At 63.4% G+C, this 26,980-nt stretch overlaps 1 protein-coding gene across 1 annotated transcript in view; it reads left to right on the top strand.

The window, feature by feature from the left end:
* The first annotated feature begins 5,827 nt into the window (after positions 1-5,827).
* Positions 5,828-26,980, top strand: part of PIEZO1 (piezo type mechanosensitive ion channel component 1) — a 31,865-nt gene continuing 10,712 nt past the window's right edge. Inside the window, exons 1-14 of the mRNA XM_040982236.1 lie at positions 5,828-5,965; positions 20,525-20,620; positions 23,387-23,512; positions 23,861-23,903; positions 23,986-24,124; positions 24,536-24,683; positions 24,767-24,980; positions 25,060-25,231; positions 25,321-25,413; positions 25,482-25,575; positions 26,003-26,103; positions 26,216-26,476; positions 26,571-26,682; positions 26,755-26,933. Of these exons, the coding sequence (XP_040838170.1) occupies positions 5,902-5,965; positions 20,525-20,620; positions 23,387-23,512; positions 23,861-23,903; positions 23,986-24,124; positions 24,536-24,683; positions 24,767-24,980; positions 25,060-25,231; positions 25,321-25,413; positions 25,482-25,575; positions 26,003-26,103; positions 26,216-26,476; positions 26,571-26,682; positions 26,755-26,933 (1,842 nt within the window). The 5' untranslated portion in view covers positions 5,828-5,901. The remainder of the gene's footprint in view (positions 5,966-20,524; positions 20,621-23,386; positions 23,513-23,860; positions 23,904-23,985; positions 24,125-24,535; positions 24,684-24,766; positions 24,981-25,059; positions 25,232-25,320; positions 25,414-25,481; positions 25,576-26,002; positions 26,104-26,215; positions 26,477-26,570; positions 26,683-26,754; positions 26,934-26,980) is intronic.

Consider the following 26,980-nt stretch of genomic DNA (forward strand, 5'->3'; position numbering starts at 1 on the left):
AGAAAGGAAGATCTTCCATCTGATGGTTCACTCACCAAGTGAGCACTGGTGCTGTGTCCATCAGGAGCCAGGAGCTTCCGGGTCTCCCACGTGGGTGCAGGGTCCCAAGGCTTTGGGCTGTCCTCGACTGCTTTAGCCGCTAGGGCATGCTGCCGGGCCCAAAAATAAGTAACACAGGCCACAGTTCCATCTGTGGGTCTCGGGTGTGACTGCCTGGCCTGCCCCAGGCTCCCCAGTGTCTGCCTGCTGGGGACCTGACTGCTGCCCTGTGTGGAAAGCTTGAAGGCCTGGCCTGTGGCAGCTAGGGTCTGGAATGGGACAGTGGGAGCACCACTGAGCCACCAGGTCCCCCACATACAGAGAACTAGAGGAAGCATGCAGCTTGTCTAGGGGCCAGCCGCCCTCGTGACACACCAGGTTCCCAACTTCTAGGATGCGTTTCATTTGCAAGGCAGAGGGAGACAGACATTGTCCACCTGCTGTTCCCTCTCCAGATGGCCGCAGGGCCCGGGGCCAGGCTGTAGGAGAGCTTCCTCCCTTGTGGGTATAGGGGCCGAGCTCTGCTGCTTTCCCGGGCACATCAGCAGGGAGCTGTATCGGAAGTGGAGCAGCCTGGACACGCGCTGAGGCCTGTCAATGCTGGGCTAGAGTCCCCACTCGCTTTCCAAACAGCTCCCTACTGTTACACACCCTGGCGGGCAGCCGGTAACAAACCCAAGCACTTGGGCCCTGCTGCCCCTGTGGGGGACCTGCTGGAGATCCAGCCTGGCATGAGCCCGGCCCAGTGCCAGCTGCTGCAGGTACTCAGGCAGTGAAGCAGTGGGTGCGAGATCTCTCTTTGTAATGCTTTTGAGTAAGTAAATAATAATAGTTAAAAATTTTGAAGCAAGAAATTACACTGGCCAGCGCAGATCAGTCTCTCTTAAACACCAGAAGTATAAAGCCTGGCATGGAGGAACCAGAAGGTGGCCCCAAGGCCATGGGGCCTGCACGCCCCGTGGGACAAGAGCTGGGAGAGGGCCCCTGGGGACGGCTGTGGGTGGGGGAGTTCCCAGGGAGCAGGGCTGGGCAGCAGATGCTTACACGTATCCCTGTGGACCCTCCCGCCAGGGCCAGCTGAGTGTCGGGTGAGAGGAAGATGGACAAGGACCAGCTGTCCAGGGACGCCCCTCCCGCTGAACACAATGCAGGTAAGATAGCAAACGAACGCCAGCTGGTATGAACAACTGGGCAGGGAGCCCCCGGTGACAAGGCGCCCTGGGCTGGTACGCAAGCCATGGTCCACCGCAGGTCCTTGACCCTCGGCTGAACTGGGCCTCCAGCTGGTAAATGCTCGGGCCGGGCCAGAGCCCAGCACCCCATCGGCGCTCCCAGGGACTTGAGCTGCAGCTGGGAGCAAGGCTGGCACTCCGTGGGGCACTGCAGGTAGGATGCAGGCCCTTACATACCCCCAGCTCGAGCTGGCACACCTGCTGCTGTGGCCGCAATGATGACCATGACGCAGCCCCCTGGGTGAGATCCACAGTGCTGGGGACCAAGGGTGAAGTTAGATGCTGGCTGGCACCCCACTCCTGGGTGGGTGAATCCTCTCCCTCTGCATGTGGGCCTGGAGCTTCCTGGGCCTCCCTGCAGGCTCCTGGAGTCTGTAGCCAGGCAGTTGAAGTCCCTGCCCCAGGCATCTTCAGCCTGATGGAGTCTACAAGGACTGGGGACCAGTGGGTGACAGTAGCCAGGTCACATGGGGGAGGAGGCCTCAGGACATGATGGGACACTGACGAGGACACTCGTGTGGTCAGCAGGGCCCGCTGGGGCGAGGGAGGGCTCACCCATCCAGCTGTCCTCCTCTGGCTGCTGTGTGTGTGTTTGGGGGCGCATCCCTGTGCCCAGGAATGCCCAGGAGACAGCTGGGGTCAGAGGTTCCCAGACAGATGCCGACATGGGGTTCCCCAAAGTACCAGGACTGTGCCAAAGAGAAGGGGGACCCTGTGTATGAGGCGCAGTGGGAGGCTTGCCTCCTGGGCCTGGTCTCTGGAACTGTAGGCCAAGCAGGCACAGGGCAGGCTTGGGGCAATGTGACTGGCTCCTGGCTCGGTGGCTGCGGTCAGCACCCTGCCCTGGCCCCATGGCTCCTTTGCAGGTGTCAAGTGGTCTTTCCTGTGGTGTATAGCCCACACTTGGTCACCTGTGCACACATGGGCAGGTAGCAGGCGGGGTTTACCACATGGGCAGCATTCCAGTGGGAGGTGTGGTCCAGGGTGACAACGTTTAAGATTGCCCCAAGAGGTTGGCAGATACGTGGGCAGTTGCAGCTAATGGGGTCAGCCAAGGCCAGGCTCCCTGCCCGGTGCCCTGGATCCCCTCCCAGGAAGCTGAGGGTGCAGGGTAAGGCTATGCAAGTCCCGAGGGCCGTGAGGGTTCCCTGCAGGAAGGTGCCAGAGGCCTCCCTGTCCTGGGAGCTTCCTAAAGATGAGGAAGTCGGAGCGCCCCCTGCCAGCTGGCCCAGCCGGCCCAGCTGAGGACAAACGCACAGGAAAGGGTGGGGGCCAGGCAGCCAGCCCCACACACAGGCACGCTGCAGTCAGCTGCTGCTCAGGTCTGAGTGGGGGCAGCGCCGAGGCACAGCCCACCACATGCCTCAAGGCCCACTGCTGCCCAGGCTGGTCACTTTTCCTTCCTCCAGGGAGGCTGCAGTCACCTCCACTCTAAAGAGATGGCATCATGGGCCAGGTCTAGGCAGGGACGTCCCCCCTCAGCCATGTGTAGGGAGTCCAGAGGCCCTACATGGTCTGTCCTGTGGGTCCATTTGTTACACCAGCCCTTGGCTTCCTCTTGTTCCCTGCTGGCATTCACCAGGTAGTGGGGTCCTGGCTGCTGTCCTTCTGGCCATCAGCAGGTTGCCATGGCCAGTGGGCAAGGTCCAGATCTGACTTCCAGTTGGGGGTGCTGAGCAGGGGCCACTGCGGGCTCTCAGTCCAGGCACTTCCTGAGCCTGTGCAGAGCCGGACGCTGGCCTCCAAGCAGGAAGAGCTGGGGTCACAGGACAGTCCTGTGCAGGTGGGTGGGAGTGGTGCTGGGAGAGGATGGGGCAGGCAGAGCCCAGAGGCTTCTTCCTCAGCCCCCGCCCGGGGTGGGGAGGAGGACTAGGGATGGCATCCCAGCCAGCTGGAGCAGGGCAGGTGCCTGGGCAGAGCCGCCTGGGAGTGGGGGAGCGGGCATGGGGCACGACGCATGCGCACATCAAGGTCATCAAACGTGGGGGCACCGCGTCCCGGCCCACCCCAGAGCGAGCAGGGGCTCTGGCCCCCTTCCTCATCCCGCCCCAACCCTGGTACCCACAGCTGTGCTCCCAGTGTCTCTGCCTGTCCTGGGTGTGGTGACAGCCTGAAAATTCAAAATGGTGTCAGTTTTGTCAGGTCCTCTAAGTCTTCGTGAGTCTCATGGTGAACAGAAAAATAAGTGAGGGACACATTGGCGGAACCAGAATGTTGGAAGGACATCTACAGTCCGCTTACAAACCTGGCCAACTGTAAAGCTGGCGTCTGTAACCAGCCTTGTTTGCTTGCTTGCTTCAGCTGCTCGACCAAGCAGGATGTAGCTCTTGGTCTGCGTAAATACTCGCCCATCGTGTAAAGCACGTGGTGTTTGTACTAACCGACCTCCAAGAAATGTTAGAGGTGGACCAGAGCCCACAGCAGACTCGGAGATGTTAAGGTTCAGACAGGCAGCTCCTCCTGATGTGCCCGGCAGCTGGGTTGCATGGAGTGGACCTTCCACTTCAGTTAGCACTCATCATAAAGTTCCCCTGAAGCTCAGGCCAAAACATAGGTGTTTTATCTATTTGTTTGTTTATTCTATCCTCTGATTTACTCCCCAGGTGGCCTCAATGGCCAGTGCTGAACCAATCAGGAGGCAGGCAGGAACTTCCTCCAGGTCTCCCACACACGAGTGCAGGGTCCTAAGACTTTGGGCCGTCCTCGACTGCTTGCCCAGGCCACAGGTAGGGAGCTGGATGGGAAGTGGGGCAGCTGGGACATGAACCAGAGCCCATATGGGATCCTGGTGCATGCAAAGCAAGAATGTAGCCACTGAGCCATTGCACTGGATCCACAAACAGGTCTTTTACAAGCCTGGGAGGAGACAGAAGCCAAGAACTCCTGGCAGTTCCCCATTCCTGGATGGTTTTCCATGCAGGGGTGAGCTTCAGAGCCCTGAACGGTGGCCCCGTGGCTGCTCGCCCTGCCACAGTCACTGGTTGCTGAAGACACTCCTGAGCCTTTAACAGCCTGCCTCTGGATTGATTGGTCAGCTCGTAACAGGGTGGGTGGGATCACCGAGGGCTTGTCTCCTAGGGCCCTCCACTGGTGTTGGGGGTCACAGTAGGCAGGCCTATGTGGATCTGAACTTGTCTCATTTATACTACATGGCGACAAGCTATGGGGACTGTGTCCTCAGGAACCTCAAGTCCTGAGTGATGGGGGGTGGGCACTGTGGTACAACAGGAAAAGCCACTGCTGGTGGCACTGGCAGCCATGTGGGTACCAAGTCCCGACTGCTCCCCTTCCCATCCAGCTTCCTGTAATGTGCATGTTGAGAGTTGCTCCTGGCTCAGCCCTGGCTGGCGGGGACCCTGGGGTGAACCAGCGGATGGAGGCTCTCTCCCCCCTTCTGTCTTAGGGAGCCAGCTGGATTGGCTGAGCAGGCTGTGGGTAGGCCTCCTCAGAGCCTCCCATTGCACCCCCACACCTCCGGCCTGACAGCTGTTATGTGGGGTGGACATGCACATAGTGCCACATAGGAGGGAGCAGTACCCAAGGGGGCTGGGTGTCCACAGGACCCTCCCCGAGGCAGGGGCAGCCAGCTCCTAGTATGGACGGGGTCTCGAGGTCTGCGGATCTTCTGGACTTTTAACAAAGTTCCCACGGTGAGACACACTGTAACCGCTGGCCGTGGTCTTGAGGCCCACACCCAGCTCCTGCTGTCAGATCACAGTTGGTGCCCCCTAACATCTGGTTCCTGGGAGGGGAGGGGGTCTGTGCCCAGGACCAACTCCCATCAGTGGCAGCCCCTCTTGGCTGGGTGGCCGCCCCTGGCACAGCCCTACCCCTTCCGTCCCTGGCGGAATCTGCGACCCTGGACACAGGAGGCTGCCCGGAGGCGGCCTGCTGAGGTGTCCCTCACACCTCGCCCTTCTTAGAACCTCAGCATGTGCTCTGGCCGCTGTCGTGGCACCTGGACGGGGGTCGGGTAGGGGGGCGAGGTTGCCAGTGGCCGGCGGAGCTGCAGGAGGCCCCGAACCCCAGTTCCACTGTCCTGGCCAGCCCCGCCCGCGCCCCCAAGGCCCCCAGGGGGCGCTGCGCCCCTGCCTCGCGGGCCGCAAAGTGAAAGTCGCTCCCGCCACGCGGGCCGCAGTTGCGCGTGGAGAGTCGGGGTCCACGCGGCCTCCCTTAGACTCCCAGGCCCGGCCCACCCCTGTGAGGGTCGGGGCTGTCTCGGCCGGGGCGCGCCGAGTCGGGGTCAGCCACAGCCCCAGCTCCGAGGGGCCGGCTGGGCGCGCCGGCCGTCGGGGGAAGCGCGGGGGCGGGCACGCCGGGGAGGGCGGGCAGCGGGCGGGGGCCGAGCTTATAAAGGCCCGCGGGCGGCGTGGGGGTAGGGAGCCGCCGAGCCGCCGTCCGGCCCAGCCCAGCCTCTCCGCGCCGCGCCTGGGCTAGGGCGCCCTCCGCAGCCAGCGCGGCCGGGACCGTCGGCATCCGCGGGGAAGAGGCGGCAGCGGCGCGCGGGCCCCGAGGACAGCCGGGGTCCCCGGGCGCGCGGCACACGTGCGGAGACCCCCGCGCGCCATGGCGCGCCGCTCCCCGGGACCCCGCACCGCCCCTTAGCGCCGCGGCGGCGCGAGCGCGGAGCATGGAGCCGCACGTGCTGGGCGCCGTCCTCTACTGGCTGCTGCTGCCCGGCGCGCTCCTGGCCGGTGAGTGGGGCCACGCCGCCGGGTGGGCCGCCGGGGGCCCCGCGCTTCCCGGCCGGGCCGCGGGGCGGGCAGGGGCGGGGACTCCCCGGGACGCGCGGCCCTGGTGCCCACGTTCCAAGGGGGCGCGCGGTGTCCGAGGGAGCGTGCCGTGTCCGAGCGAGCGTGGGGCTGGGGGCTCCGGGCGTCTGCGCGGCGGCGGAGCGAGCGCAAATCTCTTTCGAGTGAAAAACAAAAGTGCAAAGTTGCGTCCGGACTTCCTGACGCTGCGGGCCGGCGGCGGGCTTCCTGCCTGGAGCTGCCCAGGGGCCGAGTTGGCCAGCGTACCCCTCGCCGCCCACAGCGAGCCCCGCCCGGCTCGGGCCGCCAGTGGTTGGGGGACACTAGGGGTCCCCATGACAGGCGTTAGTCGTCGCGGCAGGCCCGGGTCTGGCGCCCCCTCCTCGGGGCGGGGTCCGCCCAGGGCGCGGTGCCCAGCAGCCCTGTCCCTCCGAGGGGCCGGGTGGGCCGTCTCCACCCGCCGCTGACGGGCAGATTAGATTAATCCGAAGCCGGCGGGACGGTTCGGGGCCGGAGAGCCCCCTGCCCGCCTCAAATTCCTAGCGCTCGAAGGCGGTGCCGCCCAGGACTGGGGGAGACTGGGATCGGTTCCTCGGACGCCTTCCCCTGTGGTGGGCACGGGCCTGCGCCGCAGCTGGACCCCAGCGGTGTCTGGGGAGCGCGCACACCCGCGGGGTTCCCCGGGAGCCCACGGTGCGGAGGCTGGGGACCGCAGGTTAGCTTCTTAAAGGCACAGGGACCCCAGCGGTGCGATCGTGGAGCTCCTTTCCGTCGGGCACCCCCACCCCCAGGTGCGCGGAGCTGAAGGCAGATCGGGGCCAGGTGCTAACTGTTTTCACATCTGATTCTTTTTCCGGCCGTTGAAAACCAGAGATTCTGGTAGTTTTGGGGCTGGGCCCCTCGCTAGGCCCTGGGTCTGCCTCCGGGCAGGGTTGAGCCGAGTTCCCACCTGACGTGGCAGGTGGGTCACCTGCGCATCGCTCTCCCAGTGGGACTGGAGCTCTGGGCGCCCCAGCGAGGAGGCTGTTAGTGGGAAATGCTGATGTCCTTGTCACACCCACCTGGCCTGAAGCCTGGGCAGGGGGCTGGCCAGGGCTAACACCTGAGCCGTGTGTGTCCAGCCTGCTGGCCCCTGGATGTGGGCAGCTCCCCAGGGACCTGCCTGCTGCCCAGCTGATGTCAGGAGTGGGCTGGCCTGGCCGCTGCTGGAACAGGCGAGCCCTTGTCCCTGGAGCCCTTCATGCTGTCCGGCCGGTGCTAGACGGCGTTTGGAAATGAATGCCACCTTCACGGGGACTTAGTCACTCCGTTCCCCGGCTGGCCAGAGCAGCAGCCAGGGGCGGTGGGGTCTGAGTCATCTGGGGTGCCCAGGCTCGTGCCCAAACCTCCGTGGGGCACAGTGGGCTCCGGGAGGGCCTGCAGGAACTGGGTGGGGTGGGGTGGGGCGGGGCACAGGCGGTAACTGTAGGGTTCCAACATGGTTTCTGCTCCCCAGGACACCTTGTGGCAGGGCTGGGTGTCCAGATGGGGATGTGTCACCCTGCCTCTGTGAGGCAGGCAGGTCTCTGGCCCCCAGCCCCATATACCTGGTGATCCCTGCCCTGCTCTGGTCTTAAGGGGTACTCGGGAGAGCTGGTGAGTCAGCAGCAGGACCCTCGACCAGCTGTGTGTTCATGGGTGTGCCAGTGTGGGAGCAGGGGGAGGGGCAGCCAAGCTCCCTGCCCCATGCGGGACTGGGGTGTCTTCCTGCCACTGCTCTCCCAGGGGTCACCTCCTATGGGGAGCTCCCAGTGCGGGTCAGCTCAGCACTGGTCTCTGAAATGTGCAAGTAGATGCCAGCTTCTGCTGTCCGCCTGGGTCCATGGCGGAGCTGGCCCTGTGTCCAGCAGTGTGTGCTGGTGTCTGAGCTGCTGGCCTCTGTCCCTCAGCTCTGGCCTTCCTGGAACCCGAGTCCCCCTGGAGAGGGCTGGGGAGGCGACTCGGTCTACTGCTGACCTCCGGAAGTGGGCAGCGGGGCATGCTGCTCTGAGAAGGGATCTGGGGTGAGGGAGGTTACCCTGTGTGGGACACGGCCTCCTCCCTGGGCAGGCCCCACACCTGCTGCTGGCACACACCTGCCGGGCCTGGGCTAGCAGGTCGCAGGGAGGCCAAGGAGCAGGAGGGGCCTGGCTGGGAGCCGGAACCCTGCCCCCTCCTTGGATCTGGGCTTCCGCTGCTGTAAGCGAAACGGTAAAAGCTCTGAGCTTCTCAGTTCTGGATTTGGCGCCTAGGCTGGGCAGACGGGCCGCCCTTCCTCCCGGGTTGGGCCTGGAGCCCAGAGCACTTTCCCAGATGTGCCTTGCACCGGCCCAGGCGCTGGCGGGCAAGGAGGGTCGGGCCCCTGGGGAGCAGGGCGGAGGGAGCCACCCACCGCTGCTGTCCTGGGACTTGGCTGGCTGGAGGGGCCATGTGCAGTCCGTGTCCCAGTTGTTTTTGCACGAGCTCCTGCAGGGCCTGTAGGTGAGAGCAGAGTTCTCCAGGGCCGAGCATGGTAGGTGGTGTTGGTGTCCTCTGAGTGGGCGGGGGGACCCTCTGTGCTGGGTCCCCAAGGGGCTCGGCAGCACCTCCCCTAGAATGAGCAGCTGTCAGCTGTCAGGGACAGTCAGGACGAGGCTGTGAGACTGGAGAGAGGTGGGCCCGGGCGGCCTCCAGACCTCAGGACAGTGCTGGGCCCTTGTCATACCCCTATTCCTGGCATTGGTCCAGTAGCTAACACGAGGCTTGTGCATGTGGTGGAGTTACCATGCTGTGTTTTCCTAAATTGTCAGTATGTTCACATGTCACACACCGTGTTAGGCGTTGTCATTTAACATGTGTCGCTGTCACATTACAGCATGTCTCATGTCCTGTGTTCAGTATTGCATATCACATTGTATATAGCATGAGCACAGGTCATGTGATATTACGGATTCTTAGATTCTCATGCAGTGTGTGACGTGTCCAGCAGCATGGGCTTGCCCACAGGGCCTGCATGTCACGTCACGTGTAACACTGGGTCACATGCTTACCTAATCACACGTCATGTGCTGCCTAACACTTAGGTACCATTGCCATGTTATCACATATTTTATATATTACTTGCATTAAAAAAGAAAGTTTTATTTTTATTGGAAAGTGAGATTTACAGAGAGGAGAGACAATTTCCATCCACTGGTTCACTTCCCAGGTGGCTACAACAGCTGGGGTTGAGCTGAAGCCAGGAGCCAGGAACCTCCTCCGGGTCTCCCACGCGGGTGCAGGGTCCCGAGGCTTTGGGCCGTCCTCGACTGCTTTCCCAGGCCACAGGCAGAGGGCTGGATGGGAAGTGGAGCAGCCGGGATACAAACTGGCACCCATATGGGTTTGCAGCGCATACAGGGCAAGGGCTTTAGCCACTAGGCTAACGCTCCAGGCCTAATACTTGCCTCTTTACTGTGAGATGTGCTGTATAGCATCGCCACTGCTGGGCACGTAGACACACCAGGGGCAGCTGCGTGCTCACACCTGCGGGGAGGTGTACAGTTTGGCACGACAGGCTGTGAGAAAGCGGATCGCCTGGAACTAGAGTGTAGAGCAAGCGATTTGCAGCATAGAAGTAGTTTATTTCTGGAAATTTCTGCATAGTATTTCAGGCCATGGTCGAGGTAAGTTGCAGGAACCCTTGCATGAGGGGAGTTAACCACACACGGGGGCCGCTTGAGCATATTTTGTGAGGAGTTGACCCTGTAGAGACCAGGTTCTCTGGGGTCTGGCTGCTGCTGGGTCGAGACCAAGGCTGAGCCAGTGTCCCCATCCTGGGCCACTGTCCAGGTCTCTCACCTGAGCAGGCACTGGCCCCATGCGTGTGTTACTGGAATGTTTTGTTAGATGTTGAGTTGCTCCTGGGTTCACAGGAGCCCTGGAGACGCTGTAGGCACACCTGTGCCCAGTGCACGTGGGTCAGGCATGTCCCGGTGTGGACAGGCCCTGGGCTGTCCTCAGGCAGCCACTCCTTCTGGGCTTTTGGGGGGTGCCAGCCAGCCCTGACATGTGGTGGGCTTTGGCAGCTGTCTCCAGCACCAGCCTGAGCAGCGTCCCCTGGGTGAGGCCAGGCCCCTGGGACTGCAGGGCACGGCCCGCCAGCTCCCGGCAGCCGTCTCAGGAGCTGGGCTTGGCGGGTGGGTTGGTTTCCTGGTGTGTCTTAATGACATAATCACAGGGCGTATTTTTAGGCTGCCTGTGAGAGGCCTGCAGTTGATCGGGTGCAGTGTGTGTGCCGCTGTTCTCCCTGTGTATTTATAGTTGGGCCTCTCTGCCTTCCTCGGTCCAGCCCAGGGGTGGTCACGTCTGTGGCTTCCTCTGCCAGTGAATGGGCTAGGATGGGCCTGGGCTGGCTGGAGGCCTGGGAGGCTGCCCAGGTTGGGCGCCATCCGTCCCAGTGTGTTCTGTGACGCCAAGGCCCCTCCTGCGTGCCCGGCCAACGTACCCTGTGGCCACAATTCCTCTTCTGCTTACCTGAGCTGTGTCTCCTGAGCCCCAGCAGACTGTGCGGGGCAGACTCACTCTCCTTTACCTGAGCTGTGTCTCCTGAGCCCCAGCAGACTGTGCGGGGTGACTCACTCTCCTTTACCTGAGCTGTGTCTCCTGGGCCCCAGCAGACTGTGCGGGGCAGACTCACTCTCCTTTACCTGAGCTGTGTCTCCTGGGCCCCAGCAGACTGTGCGGGGTGACTCACTCTCCTTTACCTGAGCTGTGTCTCCTGGGCCCCAGCAGACTGTGCGGGGCAGACTCACTCTCCTTTACCTGAGCTGTGTCTCCTGGGCCCCAGCAGACTGTGCGGGGCGACTCACTCTGCTCCTTCCGCCTGCTGGGTGTTCTGTCTGTTTATGGTCCAGCACTGTGGTGGAGAGAGTTCTAGGAGCAAGCCTGGCCGCCCAGCTGCCCCCATCCAGCAGCTGCTCCAAGCAGTCCGCACAAAGACCTGGGGCCAGTCGACCCTACCCCCTGGGGCCTCCTGCCTGCTGGGCACTGCCCTCCCAGCCCCCGTGGTCCTGCTGGCTCTCCAGGGTGAGCCTAGCACTGCCTGGTGCCCATGCCCCAAGCCCTGCTATCTCCATGAGCAGTGCAGTGGCCTGTAGCTTGTGTCCGGAGCGCCCAGACCCTTCCTGGGACCCATCCTCCCAGCTGTAGGTCCAGGACACCCTGCCCCATGCTAGAAGTGGGTCCCTGCAGCCCCTGTGGGGGACCACCTCACCCCATTCTCACCCCTGTTTTTCAGGTATGTTTGTCCCACCCGCACAAAGGTTCAGCAACAAGCAGATAGCCCCTCTTAGATCTCTCAGATGGTCGCAGCAGCTGGGGCCGGGCCGGGACCCTGGAGCTCTGTGCAGGGGCCTGAGCACTTGGGAGGCGCATGTGAGCAGGACTGAAGCCAGACTCTGGGAGCCACTGGAGGCTGCAAGCCCTTTGCCCTGCTGGGCCCTGGCAGGGTGCTGCCTCGTGGGGTCTCACGTGAGTCCGGGTTGGGCTTGGGCCGGCTCCACATGCACGTGTGTGCAGTTTCCCCAGCAGCCTATGACATCTTGCATGTCCAGCTTGGGCAGCTGGCTTGTGCTGCGTTTGGGGTGGTCATGCAGTGTGGCCGGGACATGGCCAGGTGGCCTGCAGCCCCGCCCAGTGCTGCTTGGCGACCATCCCTTATCAGTGGCCCCAGACCTCCCTGACTGGAGCCAGGGTCCCTGGGGTGGGCCCTAATCTCTGGAGGTCAGGGGAGTGGTGGGAGGAGGCTCTGGGTGCCCAGGCTTGGGGCCCAGGGAGGCTGGGCAGGACCAGACCTGAGTCTGCGTGCAAGCAGCTGTGTGGCCCCCCTCCGTGCGGGGGCCTCTCAGGGGGCTTGAGGCCCCTCACTGCAGGAGGAATGGCTCCTTCATAGAGGTGGGGGTGGTTGGGGCTGAGAGTTCTCGGAGGTCTCACTGGGTGGCAGTGGACACTGGATGGCTAGGCCCCCCACTTCCCTGCGGTGTAGCCCCCATTCACTGTGCTCCAGTTCTGACGTTGCTGTCAACCTCAGCCTTCTCAGAACCTGACCCTTTCAGTGAGGCGGCCACGACACTGCACCCCTGCTCACAGAACATTCTACCCCTGCTCTGGGGGAGGAGAGCCCACACGGGGATGGGCCACGTTTTCTGCAGTTCCTGGGTTGGGATCCCAGTAGAGGAGTATGGATGAGGGGTGAGCCTGAGAGACACGGGTGTTGGGGGAGGCCCAAGCTGGTGATGGAGGTCAGGGAGTTCCCGGTGTAGGGGCAGAGGTCGGTCGGCCAGGTCAGGACAGCTGGGTCAGCTCGGCTGTGAGCTGAAGGCAGAGGAATCCCAGGCCGACTGGCCCAGCCGCATTCCACAGGCTGCTGGGCTTGGGTTCCGCCTGGGACCAATCTGCAGGAGGAGGAGGCCAGGCCTGTCACCACTGGGATAGCTGGGTGGGGGACAGAGGGGTGTGTGTGTGAGCAGGAGCAGGAGTGTGTGCGTGTGTGAGCAGGGGTGTGTGTGTGAGCAGGGGTGTGTGTGTGTGAACAGGGGTGTGTGTGTGAGCAGGAGCAGGGGTGTGTGTGTGTGTGAGCAGGAGCAGGGGTGTGTGTGTGTGTGAGCAGGAGCAGGGGTGTGTGTGTGTGTGAGCAGGAGCAGGGGTGTGTGTGTGTGTGTGTGTGAGCAGGTATGTGTGTGTGAGTTGGAGCAGGGTGTGTGTAAGAGCAGGGGTGTGTGTGTGTGTGAGCAGGAGCAGGGGTGTGTGTGTGTGTGTGTGTGAGCAGGAGCAGGGGTGTGTGTGTGTGTGTGTGTGAGCAGGAGCAGGGGTGTGTGTGAGCAGGAGCAGGGGTGTGTGTGTGTGAGCAGGAGCAGGGTGTGTGTGTGTGTGTGAGCAGGAGCAGGGGTGTGTGTGTGTGAGTAGGAGCAGGGGTGTGTGTGTGAGCAGGAGCAGGGGTGTGTGTGTGAGCAGGAGCAGGGGTGTGTGTGTGTGTGAGCAGGGGTGTGTGTGTGTGAGCAGGAGCAGGGGTGTGTGTGTGTGTGTGTGTGAGCAGGAGCAGGGGTATGTGTGTGTGAGCAGGAGGCAGCCCTCAGGTAGTTCCTTGCTCCACTGCTTCCCTGCACGGTCACTGAGGATCCTTTCTGCCCCTCTTTATTCTTCCTCTTTTTTTAAAAAAAAAGATTTATTTTATTTTTTTGCAAAGTCGGATATACAGAGAGGAAGATCTTCTGTGCAATGATTCACTCCCCAAGTGACCGCAATGGCCAGAGCTGAGCTGATCTGATCTGGAGCCAGGAGCCAGGAACTTCCTCCAGGTCTCCCATGTGGGTCAGGGTCCCAAGGCCTTGGGCCGTCTTCGACTGCTTTCCCAGGCCACAGGCAGGGAGCTGGATGGGAAGTGGGGCAGTCAGGATTAGAACCTGTGCCCATATGGGATCAGGGAGTGTGCCAGGCAGGGATCGTCCCCCAGCCTACTGCCCTGGGCCCTGAAATTTGACTGTAAATGTGCTAGGATATCTCAGAGCAGCTTTCCAAGTGCTGAAACAACGCCTTGGGCAGCTTAGAGGGAGGAGCAGCAGATTCTTTGTTTTTGTTTATTACTGGAAAGGCAGGTAGGTTTACAGAGAGGAGGGACAGATCCTTTCGAGCTGAGCCCATCTGGAGCCAGGAGCCTCTTCTGGGTCTCCCACACGGTGCAGGGTCCCAAGGCTTTGGGCCGTCCTCCACTGCTTTCCCAGGCCACAGGCAGGGAGCTGGATGGGAAGTGGGGCAGTTGGGATTAGAACCGGCGCCCATATGGGATCCTGGCACGTCCAAGGCGAGGACTTTAGCTGCTAGGCCCCGCTGCTGGGCTTTTTTTTTTGTTTTGTTTAGGATGAATTAACTGAATGCAATTTTTTTTTTAGATATGAAAATTATATTTATTTGAAAGGCAGGATTACTGAAAGGACAGCTTTCCACCTGCTGGTTTACCGCCCAACAGCCAGAACTGGACTGGTTTGAAACCTTTGTGGGTCAGGGGCTTGAGGACTTGAGCCCCCCTCTGCCGACCTCCCCGGCGTGTTGGCAGGAAGCCTGCCTGCCGTGGTGTCACTGCTGTGCTGTGACTCCAGCCCCCTGAACAGTGTCCACACACACGAGAAGGGTCCACTCTGGCCTGTCTTCCTTCACCAGGGCACAGGACACTGTGACCTTCCCGACCCCGAGCCCCTGGCAGGTGTTGAGCACAGTGAGTTGCCATGTGGGGGCTGGTGCTGTCGTCAGACCTGCGATGCCAGGCTCCCCAGGTACTTCCCGCTGGTTCTGACCAAGGAAGCCTGGGTCTCAGCTGCCATGTGGGGGAGCACGTGTGTTGGGGCAGGCCGCCTCCTCCCCTCAAGGGCCCCGGGGTGTGGGGAGAAGTGGGGGGGCGGGGTTGTCCCTGGTGCTGTAATTGTCTGCACCTCACCGGCTAGCTGGGCTGGTCTGAGGGGGTGTCCATGGCCAGTGGGGTTCCCAGCCCTGAGGTTAGGAGGTGTTTTAGCTACTCAGAGTCCCTACCCCTGCCAGTGGGAGTGAGGGGGACCGTGAGTATCCTATACCAGCCGCCACCAACTGCACCCAGCCCTCCTGGTAGGCAAGCACACTGGTGCTGATGTTTGGGCCTGGGGCAGGGTTAGTGTTCCCTGGCCTGGGCACTGGGCCAGCGTAGCTCCATGGGAGTGGTCCTCGCTTGGGGAGCAGTGGTCACAGGGCTGGATGGCAAGCTCAAGGTGCAGCCCGGCCTTTCTTCTTTTTTAAAGATTTATTTATTTTTATTAGAAAGATATATTCAGAGAGGAGAGACAGAAAGGAAGATCTTCTGTCGATGGTTCATACCCCAACTGGCCGCAACAGCTGCAGCTGAGCCAATCCAAAGCTAGGAGCTTCGTCCGGGTCTCCCACACGGGTGCAGGGTCCCAAGGCTTTGGGCTGTCCTCAACTGCTTCTCAGGCCACAAGCAGGGAGCTGGATGGGAAGTGGAGCTGCTGGGATTGGAACCAGCGCTCATATGGGATCCCGGCGCTTGCAAGGTGAGGACCTTAACTGCTATGCTATCGCTGGGCCCAGCCTGGCCTTTCTTAACCCCAGAGCTAGTCCTCTGTGGACAGTCATTGCTAGGTGTTTGCTCCAGCCTTGCCTGGCTGGGCTTCTCACGGGAGGGCCGGGGCCTTGGGTTCCTGGCCATGCCTAGGGAGGGGGATGCCAAATGTGAGCTGCAGGGACAGAGACAGAGCTGACCCCCCAACACTTCACCAGGCTGGCAAATGTCCCCTCGACATCCCACGAGGCTGTCCTTTCCCCTCCTTAATGCATACCACCAGGCTGGCCTGTCCCCCTGCCCCAGGCTGGCAAACATCTCCCCCCACATACACACCTTACCAGGCTGGCTTGCCCGCTACCTGGAGGGAGATGTTCTGAGACCTTCCATGTGAAGGGGAAATTGAGGCACACTTGGAGCCGGGCCACAGCCTGAGGCTCCCCCGCTGTTACTGGGAGCCATGTGGGTTCTTGGCTGCATCCCATCAGGAGCCCGTTGTGTCCCATGGTCCTGCAGACATGCAGCTGTCCCAGGCGGCTGTCCCAGCTGGGGCCGGGGCTGTGGTGGCAAGGGTCCCAGGACCCGAGGTTCTGTTTTATGTACTCGTGCCTGTGCAGAGAGGGGCTCGGCTTCCTGGATGGTGGGGCTGGCCATCGTCCGCTCTTCCTGTCTTACCCCCGACCCTGTCACTCCTCTCCAGGGGCCTCCTTCATCCTCAGTGGAGTGCTGCCTGCTGGGGCTCCCGGGGGCTGGGTCCTTGCCTGGCCCCACACTGGCCATTGGCATCTGGGCAGTGTCCGTGGTGGGGTGGAGCCTGCACCCTATCCCTGTGTTGACCCTGTGTCTGTGGAGGGGGAAGCCAGGCTAGGGGAGAGGCGGGGCTGAGCTTCCTCAAGTGGGAGCTGGAGGCGCAGGGCCCCGCCTGTCCCAGGCCCTGCAGCCGTGGGAGGGGAGTTCCCAGGGAGGCTGCAGAGTGTGGCTATCCAGCGGCCAGGCCCCTTGCAGCTGGCACAAGCTGGCTGGACAGGCCGCGAGCCATCAGTTGCCAGTGAGTCACAGGGCGGGGCCTCTGAGTCAGCCCCCTTCCCCCGCGGACACCTGAGAGATGGCCCTGCTCAGGGGGCAGCTGCCTGGCTTCTGCCGCGCCCCGGGGGGAGGAGCCAGGCGGGGCCAGGCCTGTCCTCACGGGAGGTGGCTGGGTGCTGAGTATCCACACAGGACACCTCTTACCACCTGGATCCCGCTCACCTGGCCTGTGGGCGTGGGGTGCTGGGTGAGCGGGCTCCAGGCAGGCTGATGGGGCCCAGGAGCTCCCCGTCAAGGACCGGTGCTCTGATCCTTGCACCACTCCTCTGCCCCTGTGTCCTGTGTAGTCTCCCACAGGGTTGACCCCTGCCATCCTTCAGTGGTTTGCTGGAGGCATCCTTGTCCAGCTGCCCTCTGTGGTGCTCTGTCTTCAGGCTACCTGTTGAGGCAAGCAGCACTTGTAGCCCAAGAGCTGAGTGAGGCCTACCGCCGCTGGTGTCTGGATGGAACAATTCTGTCACACGTGTCAGGCCGTGGGGCCTGGGTGGCGTAGCGTGTCATGTTATCTCAGGCTGTAGTAGGTAGTGTGGCTCCGTTCTGGGGTTGACTATGGTGTCTAAGTGGCCCTGTCACACGTTGGGTCATGGTATTTGGGTGTTGTGGCCCTGCCACATTTGTCTGGCCGTGGTGTCTGGGTGGCTGTGTCATGTGTGTCAGGCCAGAATGGCATGTATGTCTGAGTGGCCGTGTCACACATGTCGGACCGTGCTGACTGGGTGGCCATGTCACATGTCAGGCCGTGGTATCTGGGTTGCTCTATCACATGTTGGGCCATGGTGTCTGGGTGGTTGAATCACGTGTTAGACCATGATATCTTTTTTTAATTTGTTTTTTATTTTGATCGGAAAGGCAGATTTATAGAGAGAAGAAGTGACAGAGAGGAAGCTCCTCTGTCCACTGGCCCACTCCCCAAGCAACTGCAACAGTTGAGCCAGTCCGAAGCAAGGAGCCAGGAACTTCCTTTGGGTCTCCCACGCGGGTGCAGGATCCAAGGCTTTGGGGTGTCCTCCACTGCTTTCCCAGGCCACAGGCAGGGAGCTGGATGGGAAGTGGAACAGCCGGGACATGAACTGGTGTCCATATGGCATCCGGTTGTATGCAAGGCGAGGATTTAGCTACTAAGTCATTGCAGTGGGCCTCATGGTGTCTTGGTGACATGGCCGCACCACATGTGTCAGACTGTGGTGTCTAAGTGGCCACATCATGTGTTCAGCCATGCTGTCTGGGTGATTCTATCACACATATCAGGCTGTTATGTGGGTGGCCCTGTCCAGTGTGTTGGGCTGTGTGTCTGGTTGGTCCCATCACGTGTGTTGGGCCATTGTGGCTAGTCCGGGCCTTACGGAGCCAAGAGCAGGGTCTCTGGCTCCTAAGCCCCCACCCTGGTCTTCTGTGCCCTGAGCTGTGATGCTGGGGTCTTCTCTCTCACCCCGACCTCATCTGTGTGGCCTGAGGGCTTTCTGGGTCTGAAGCCCAGGCCTTGAGCAGAGGCTGCGACTGGGGGGCTGTGGGGTCTGAAGCCCAGGCCTTGAGCAGAGGCTGCGACTGGGGGGCTGTGGGGTCTGAAGCCCAGGCCTTGAGCAGAGGCTGCGACTGGGGGGCTGTGGGGTCTGCCCTTCTGCATTTACCTGTATACTGTGTCTGGGATCCCCGCCTGGCATCTGCGGTACTCACAGCTGTCTGGACATGGACACCATTCCCCCCCCTCCCCTGTGGGCCTTGCATGATGCAAGCCAGGGTTGGGGCTCACGTGGGGACGTGAGCTGGGCCAGCAGGTGTGTCATCCCCTGGAACTCCAGGCAGTCGTCGTGTCCCGCAGGCGGTTCTTCTGCATCCATGGCTCCCTCTGGGACGAGGCTGGATGTCGGCCCTGGAGCTGTGTGCCCCACCGCTGGTGGGTGGCTGGGCTGGGGCCCAGGAATGAGGCGCCAAGCGGCCTCGGGTCAGGTGAGGTTCCCGGGGGCAGTGGGGGCTGCACTGTCCCTTCCTCAGCAGAGGGTGCTGCTGTTTGCCAAGGCTCTGCCTGGTCCAGTTGCCCTCGGGGTGGGGATGCCTGGCCTGGCCCTGGGCAGCTGCTCCTCCTGCCTGTTTACCTGGGACTGCCTGGGAGATGGCCACCCAGATAAGCCCCTTCCTCTCCCCTGCAAGGCCTTGGGGCGGGGTGGGGGCGACCCGCCTTTGGAATGCAGCCCCACCCCTGACATAGGGGTTGCCCCTGCTGGGCTAACTCTTCTGCAGGATGTGGGGGTGAGACCTGCTGGAGAAGCAGCAGCAGCTTGGGCTTTCTGTCCAGCTGCAGCCACCCCATGCTGGGCACAGGCTGGAGGGGGGGCTGGGGTGTGTACCTTTTCTGCCCTGGTGGCTTGCAGCGGCCTCATGAGGCCATGATGAGAGAGTTTCTGGGGCGTCCAGCCCGCACCCTGTGCAGGTCAGGGGAGCCGTAAACTGTTCCCGGACACTGAGCTAATTAAACCCCAGACCCTTGGCTCGTTAAACCAACAGCAACCAGAGCCCCAGGCTGCCTGGCTGGCTTCCAAGTAGGTGACAACACCCTGTGGCCTCCCTACACACCTGGTGTCAGCAGGAACTTGGTCTGGGGAAGGGCGGGAGCTGGGGCCTGGTAGGCACTGCCTGCAGGAGCTGCCATGGCCTGGCCCGCGTGGCGTGATAGGGCCGTGAACCCACCCGCCTCCCGCTTCCTCTTCCGTCTCTGCCCGGCCCCACCCGCTGGCAGAAGCGCTGGCTCACAGTGTTTATGGGATCCTAGTCCAAGCCAAATAAGGCAGAGGGAGCTTGCCAGGCTGGTGCCTGGACCCTGGGCTGCCGGTGACCCACCCCAGGCTGGAGGCCCCGGGCGATGTCACCACGTCCTGGCCACCTCTGGGGTCGCCGTGCAAGGACAGGGACTCCTGTGTGTGCTGACTCAAAGGCTTCCTGCCCCTTCTTCCTCAACTAGGGCCGGCTAGCCCACGTGGGTGCAGGGCTCAGGGACCCGGGAAGAGTGGGTGTCCTGGATCCTCTGAAGGGACTGAGAGCACGGGCGTCTCACCCTAAGGGCCAGGCTGGCCCTGGGGTGCTTCTCCAGGGTGGGGCTGGCTTGGTGCCTCCCTGGGGACTTCTCGCCCAGCCCCCAGGCCCCTGGGGTGTGGGGGACAGGCTTGCTCCCTCTGCCGGTACAGGCACTGTGGCTGCCTTTGGTTATGGCCGTCGGTCGGGCATGTGTCCGCACTTTGCTGAGAGCAGGGTGACAACTCCCGATGCCCCACTCGGCCTCATGGGCCCGTGGCTGGCTGTGCTGGAGCCGTGGTCAGAGGGCTCTGCAGGGGAAAGAGGCCCGGTCGGCCTCAGGCTGCTCATGGGCACAGGATCTCCATGCTGGCTCCCCGCTCCCGTGCGACCCTGGTGGCAGCTGTGTGCTGGGCCCTATTGGCCCAGGGTCCTCTGCCCCCAGCCCTGCCTCGTGCCACTTCCTCAGATGCCTGTGGCTGTGCCACTGGGCTCCAGCCAGACCTGGGAGCCCTCTGTGAGGAGAGGAGGCTGGGCTCCCCGGGGGGTGGCTATGGGCAGGGCTTCCCCGTGAGGTCTTCTCCCGCTTCCAACCCCACCCTGGCCATTGCCTTCCTCTGGGCTTGGGCAGCCTTCAGCCCTGTGTGAAATGTTCCCGTGAGCTGACCCGTGCCAGCGCTCCGGGTCCCGGGCATGGGTCCCTGAAGGGTTAAGCTTGGGTAGAGGGCCGTTCTGCCCTCCCCCCTGCTGTATTGTGAGTGGCACGGGAAGAGGCCTGGCCTGGCCCCTGCCCTGCTGGAGCTGGGGGGCACGCATTGCCACCTCCTTCACACAGTGCACTGGGGGGTCAGCGCAGAGGCCGGAGGTGGGCGGAGCCTGGACACAGGAGCCTCAGCCCGGGCTCTGCTCCCGAACCCCTCATCAGTGGGCCACCCAGTTGCAGGGCTACAGTGCATGTCCTGCGGCTTTGGCTCCGATGTGCCTTAGTGGACGCTAGGTGAGAAGCAGAGCAGCCGCCCCTCGGGCAGCCCTGGGCCGCGGGATCTCCAGCTTGGGTAACCTGAAGTTGTTGACGGCCCCTCGCCCCACCCTTTCCGGTTAGCAGGCTGGTGGCCGCAGGCCACTGCCCTCGGCACAGGTCAGCTCGTGTGGCTGGCTGCCCGCAGGGGGCTGCTGTCAGCCTCACGTGCCCAGGAATACAGGCTCAGCCACGGGGTTGGGCTGTGGGGCAGCTGCGGGTGCCCGCAGCACTTGGTTGGACGCCTGGGCGGAGGGCGGTGGGCGGGGGATCATCCAGTGCTAGGCTGCTGACCTTCCCCCCCACCCCCCAGCTTGCCTGGCCCGCATCAACGTCTTCTCGCTCGTCTACCTGCTCTTCCTGCTGCTGCTGCCCTGGCTACCCGGCCCCGGCCGGCACGGCATCCCAGGTCAGTGGGGAACCGTGGGGAACCGTGGGGGGAGGGTTGGAGCAGTGTGGGTAGAGACCATGAGGCCGCCCTGGGCTGGCCCCACGTCCTGCCCGCTGAGCACGGCAGTGGGGGTGGCCGGGTGCCGGAGACTCGTAGGGTCCAGGATGTGCAAGGACTCGGACTCCTGTGGTGGTGAGGCCGACCAAGGTGGGGCAGAGGGGGTGCTCTGCAGCAGGCCAGCTACATCCCTGAGAAGTCACAGTGGCCTTGGGCGGGGTGGGGGCGGGAATGGGGGCACTGGGGGAGCCCCTCCTGGGGGCTGCAGAAGAAGGCAGCCCCTCTGGTCCTCGAGGGGCGCAGTGGGCTGGCCACCAGCACACACTGATCCTCTGCAGCCGGCTCCTCAAGGAAGCTCTAGGAGAGACCCCCCTGTGACCACAGATGCCACCCTTGTGACCCAGGCCAGCCTGCCTGACTTTGGAAAGATGTATGCCTGGGACAGATCTTCCATCTGCTGGTTCAGCCCCCGTGCCAGGGCTGAGCCAGGAGCTTTCGCTGGGAGACACACATGGGTGCAGGGGCCCAAGCACTTGGTCTGTCCCCTGCTTTCCCAGGTGTGCAGGCAGGGAGTTAACTGGTCCTGGCGCAGGATCAGCAGCCACAGCCCTCCCCCGCCCACCTCTGTTCCCATTTGTGGCGTGAAGTCACGAGGTCACCAGGCCCAGAGTCCTCCAGCCTGGGGCTCCTTCGTCCCGGGATGCCCTGACGCACTTGAGCTGTGCCCTGTGCTCGCTCCCAAGGTCCGCTGTAGCCAAGGCGCCCATCCTGCCCATTCCCAGGCCCTGGGAAGAGCCATTTGTTCCATAAACATTTCACGCCCCGAGTGAGATTGGAAACGCGGGGGAGGCGGGGGCTGTTGGGCTTCTGGCCAGGCAGGGCAGGGTGGAGCCCCAGAGCTGGACGGCAGCAAGACCACCGAGGAGGCCCCGCCTGGCCGTCCATCTGTCTGTTCCTCGCGCCTCAGGGTGCCCTGGGCACAGAGGCACTGCCTGGTTGTTCCAGGAAGGAGAGAAAACCTACCCACCCTGTGTGGGCTTCCAGCTGCTGCAGCTGCTAGCCTTGGCACAGACCCATGAGAGGTCTGACGCTGCCTGGCCCCTGAGCGTTGCCCGGGCCTGGCTGTCGGGGGCTGGTCCCCCTCCTTGTTCAGGCCTCGCCCAGCCTGGCAGTGCCCCTCCCGCTGTACTGGGCTGTGTCCTTGCCCCCAGGCCCCGGTGCCATGAGCAGCTCTTGGCAGTGGCTCGGATGTAGGTGTGAAGACCCGTAAGGGGTGCCACGTACAGGGTGAAAACTGGGTGAATCCTGGCAGTCTAGGCCCCAGGCCTGTGAGTGACCCCCCAAGGCAGAACATTGGGCTCCTCCGGCTCGGGGCCACAGGGCCCAGGCCACTCCCTGTCAGGGTGGCTCCCTGACTCAGACTTGGGCCCCAGCACTGTGGGTTTCCCTGGGTGGACAACCACAGACCCCTGGGGCAGCCCCCCGCTCCACAAGGTCTGGCACAGCCAGGAAGCCAGGCGGGGACCCAGCTGGCAGGGCAAGTGATGGCTGACTGTCCCAGCCCCTGGGGCCAGCAGAGAGGGGGCCGGATGGGCAGCTGATGAGAAGTAGCAGAGAGAGGCAGTGGCAAAGCGATGCCAGGGACTGCAGTGTACACGACCCCTCCTTGCTGTTTCCTGTGGGGTCCCCCAGGGCAGTCCCGGCTTCCACTGGCCCCACCCCTAACTGGGCACCGCCTGCCCTGGAAGTGGACGTCCCTCCCCGACTGGCTATCTCTGTCCCTTGTGAGCGGGGACCAAGGGCTCCAGGGCAGGAGACGGGACCCTGACCCCTGCCGGGTGTGGGCAGCTCAGGGCCCTGCCTTGCCAGTCCACAAGATTCAGCCCCAGCCTGCAGGAGGGGAGGCGGCTCCATTCGGGGTACCCAGGGCTGTCTCCACATGGAGACCTGCTCTGCCATTGTCCACGCCCCAACCAGGAGCTAAAGGGCCTTAGTACGGCAGTCCCTACTGCCTAGGCCTCCCGCCTCTGTTCCCGCATGCCCCTCCACATGGTGCCAGCCTACTTGCACTTCCCCTCCCCTGTGAGCCAAGCCCTCCGCTCAGGGCAGATGTACTCCGTGTGGCCGCGTGACTGGTGTCCAGGCTGCAGGGGGAACAAGGCAGGTCCTCCTGGCCACCATGGCTGGTCATCTGCAGTCCCTCCGATCTGAGGATGACATCAGATCCCATGGGGACCGTACTGCCAGCTGCTCTCCTCAGCTCAGAGCTGGCTGAGCCTGGGCAGGGAGGGGCCGCTTCCCTGGGAGTGGCCCCCTTATAGTCTTCATGTGATGCTCACAGAGGGGAGCCTGGGTGGGCCAAGTCCCTGGGGAGCACGTGGCCACGACCCCTCGCTGGTGAAGCTGAGGCCCTCTGGCAAGTGCCACCTTGGTTTTCATGGTGGTCTGTCCTGCCTCCCTTCTCCCTCAGGGCTGAGCCGGGAGTCTGCTGTGTGGCCCCGGGAGTCCTGGCAGTGCCCATCGCCACACAGGGAACCGGGTGGGAGGAATTAGCAATGTCTGGGACAGAGCCATTCCCACTGGTCACTACTGCCTTCTGGGCGGACACTGGCCAGGGTTCCAGACCCTGAGGGACCCGTCGGCTAGCTGTGTTCCAGCCCTGGGTTCCAGCTGTGCGTGTGGGGCCACGAGCCTGTCCCCAGCCTCGCCCTGCCTGCTCGCCCACAGGTCACACTGGCCGCCTCCTCCGGGCCCTGCTGGTCCTCAGCCTGCTCTTCCTGCTGACCCACCTGGCTTTCCAGATCTGCCTACACACTGTGCCCAGCTTGGACCAGTTCCTGGTGCCCCCCAGATGTGAGTGGGGGCAGGGACCCCCCAGGGGCTGTAGGGGGAGGCATACTGGGCCCCTTGGGATGCCCCTGCCCAGTGCCCACACGCTGGGTGTCCACCCTGCCATGGTCAGCTGTTTGCTCTTCTGGACTGTCCCTGCCGGCTCAGCCCACGGCTGTGCCCACTTTTAAGTCTCAGGGTGGGAGCCCCAGCGTCCTGTGTGTCCCTGTCTCTCTGTGGTCCAAGCTCCAGTTGGGGCCAGCCCTGGCAGCCCTGCCCTGGCCCCCATGGGCAGCTAGGCCAAGTCCTTAGCCGTTCCTGGTGAGGGCCACTGTAGCTGGCTCATCAGACCCCGTCCCGCGCTCTGTGCAGGCAGCCACTGGGAGATCCTGGCGCTACATGTGGGGGTCGCAAGGTGAGTCTGCCCCCTCACAGCCTCTGTGGGGACCTCCCGTGGCCCTTGGGGCTCTTTCCTGACCCACTCTCCTGTCCCTCAGGCTGGACCTGCATGACATCCCCAGTGCCGTCCGCCTGGTGGCCCCTGACCTGGGCATGCTGGTCATCTCCTCCGTCTGCCTGGGCCTCTGCAAGCGCTTCGCCCGGAAAGCCCGACAGAGCCGACACGCCCAGGAGCTGGTGAGGGGCATGTCGGGGGCGCCCGGCTGTGCGTGCCTGGACTGCCACCGCAGGAGGCAGCAGGTGACGGCTGGTGGAGTGAATACACACAGCCCTTGCCTACCTCTGTCTCGGTGGTGACCTGCTTGGTGTGCTGTGGCTGTGTGTGTGCCGCTGCCCTGGCCTCCGGTCCGCTCAGTTCTCTTGTGGAGACCAAGAGCAGAGCCTTGGCATGGCCTGGGATAGCCTGTGGTCAGTCGCAGGTGCTAAGGCATAGCGGGGCCCGTGAGGTGCTGCTGTGAGGGAGGCAGCGGCCGGTGGCCAGGAGGGCCAGCTCTGGGTGCTGTAGTCCCGTAGCCGGTGGAGGGGAGCCTGGGGGTGTGGAACAGCCACAGGGCTGCGTCCTTGAGCTCGCCCCTGTGTGCTGGACAGGACCATGACGATCTGGCTGGACTGCAGACGACCCCTGCCCTGGCCCCCAAGCACAGGTCACGGCTGGCTGCCCGGTTCCGGGTCACTGCCCACTGGCTGCTGGTGGCTGCTGGACGGACCCTGGCCATAGTGCTGCTGGCGCTGGCAGGTACCGGCAGGGCTGGGGAAAGGGGTATACTCAGGGGGATCCCCAGTCCTGGGCAGACCTCACCCTGCGTGTCCCACCCACAGGAATTGCCCACCCCTCGGCCTCCTCTAGCGTCTATCTGCTCATCTTCCTGGCCATCTGCACGTGGTGGGCGTGCCACCTGCCCATCAGTGCCCTGGGCATCAGCACCCTTTGCGTCATGGTGGGCTGCTTTGGTGCCGCACATCTCCTCTGCCTCTACTGCTACCAGGCCCCCTTTGTACAGACTGTGCTCCCCTCGGCCAGCATCTGGGCCAGGTGAGGCCACAGCCTCAGTCCCACCCTGCCCTTTGGTGGCCTCCAGAACCAGTGCTCAGCGGCTGTCTTGTCTGGGCAGGGTGTTTGGCCTCAAGGCCTTTGTGGTCCCTGCCAACTGCTCCAGCCCCAATGCGTTCGTGCCCGACACCAGCCACGACTGGCCGGTCTATGTGAGCCCGGGCATCTTACTACTGCTCTATTACACGGTCATCTCGCTCCTCAAGGTCCACACGCCCCACCGCCTGGGCCAGGTGAGCCGGGCAGGGCCTGGGGGGAGGTGGGGTGCACGGCTGAGCCGGGCAGGGGCTCCCAGGCTGAGCCCTGGCTCTGCTCCTCACAGAGGAAGGAGGTGCCCAAGGAGGAGGAGGCCCGAGAACTGGAACTGGATCAGCTGGACCAGAGACCCCAGGGCCCGGCTGGGAAGCCCGCCCAGGTGAGAGAGCTGCCAGGGGAGACGGGGAAGCTGAGGGAGGTGCCAGCTCAGCTGTGACTCTCCTGCAGTACGTGGTGCCCACACTGCCGGGGCTGGACACTGAGGCTGACAGCTGCATCGTGCACGACCTGACTGGACCAAGCCCTGTGCGCCAGCGTCCCCGTGAGTACCCGGCCTGTGTGGAGGGCGAGGCTGCCCCCTGGTGGCCAATGGGTGATCTCCTGGGTTCCCCTCACCACCTCCCGGAGGCCACCCCAACACCCTCCAGGTCTTCTCCCTCTGCCTGGGGGCCTGAGCATGTGGCCTTGGGCTGGCCCCGTGGAATCCTGGGAGCTTCGTGTTGGCTGCATGGCTGTGGTGGTGTTCTGCTTTCTGTCCCTGAATGGAGTCCATGGAGCTTCTGGCCCTGGGGCCTGAGCAGAGCCAAAAGGGGTTAGGGGCATTGCATGTTGCCTTTGGGGTCTCGGCGATGGAGGCCCCCAGAGTCAGTCTGTGGGCCTGCCCCTGTCAGGTCCTGGTCTCCTCTCTGGGGCTGGGGCGGGGTGTTCTGGATGTCCCCACAGGGGAGCTGACACCTGTCCACCCTCAGGGCACCTCGGGTGGGCTGAGACAAGAGAGAGGTCCCCACTGCACGGCCTGGGCCACCTCATCCTGGACCAGAGCTATGTGTGTGCGTTGGTGGCTGCCATGGTGAGTCATGGGTGAGGGCGGGGCTTGGGGGCTGAGTGCGTCCTGGGCCCACGGGGGCTGAACACGTCCTGGGCCCGCGGGGGCTGAGCCCGTCTGGCCCTGCCTCCCACAGGTGTGGAGCATCACCTACCACAGCTGGCTAACGTTCGTGCTGCTGCTCTGGGCTTGCCTGGTGTGGACCGTGCGCAGTCGGCACCAGCTGGCCATGCTGTGTGCCCCCTGTGTGCTGCTGTACGGGCTCACCCTGTGCTGCCTGCGCTACGTGTGGGCCCTAGACCTGCGTGCCGAGCTGCCCACTGCCCTGGGCCCCATCAGCCTGCGCCAGCTGGGCCTGGAGCATACCCGCTACCCCTGCCTGGATCTCGGTGCTATGGTAAGGGCCGGGACCACAAGCCATCTCCACTGGCTGTGCCCTATGTGTGTGTGCCCCGTGCCCCAGGCTGCGTCCTCATCCACCCCTTTTGCAGCTGCTGTACACGCTCACCTTCTGGCTGCTGCTGCGCCAGTTTGTCCGGGAGAAGCTGCTCGGCAGGAGGCAGGGCCCGGCCGCGCTGACTGAGGTCACCGTGTCTGACGCAGGTGGGTAGGGGCGAGGTGGTGGTGGGGAGCTGCGGCCGGGGAGCCCCTGGCCCACACAGCTGCTGTCTGCAGAGCCCACGCGGACACAGGCGCTGGTGCGGGGCCTGGGGGAGCTGGTCTCAGGGCTGCACGCCAAGTACTGGATCTACGTGTGTGCTGGCATGTTCGTGGTGGTCAGCTTCGCCGGCCGCCTGGTGGTCTACAAGATCGTCTACATGTTCCTCTTCCTGCTCTGCCTCACGCTCTTCCAGGTACGGATGCACAGGAGGGCGGGTGCCCCACTGCACCGGCCCCCGCC

This window comes from Ochotona curzoniae, unplaced genomic scaffold (assembly GCF_017591425.1).
Source record: "Ochotona curzoniae isolate NIBS_2020 unplaced genomic scaffold, NIBS_Ocur_1.0 contig_3622, whole genome shotgun sequence".
Lineage (NCBI taxonomy): Eukaryota > Metazoa > Chordata > Mammalia > Lagomorpha > Ochotonidae > Ochotona > Ochotona curzoniae.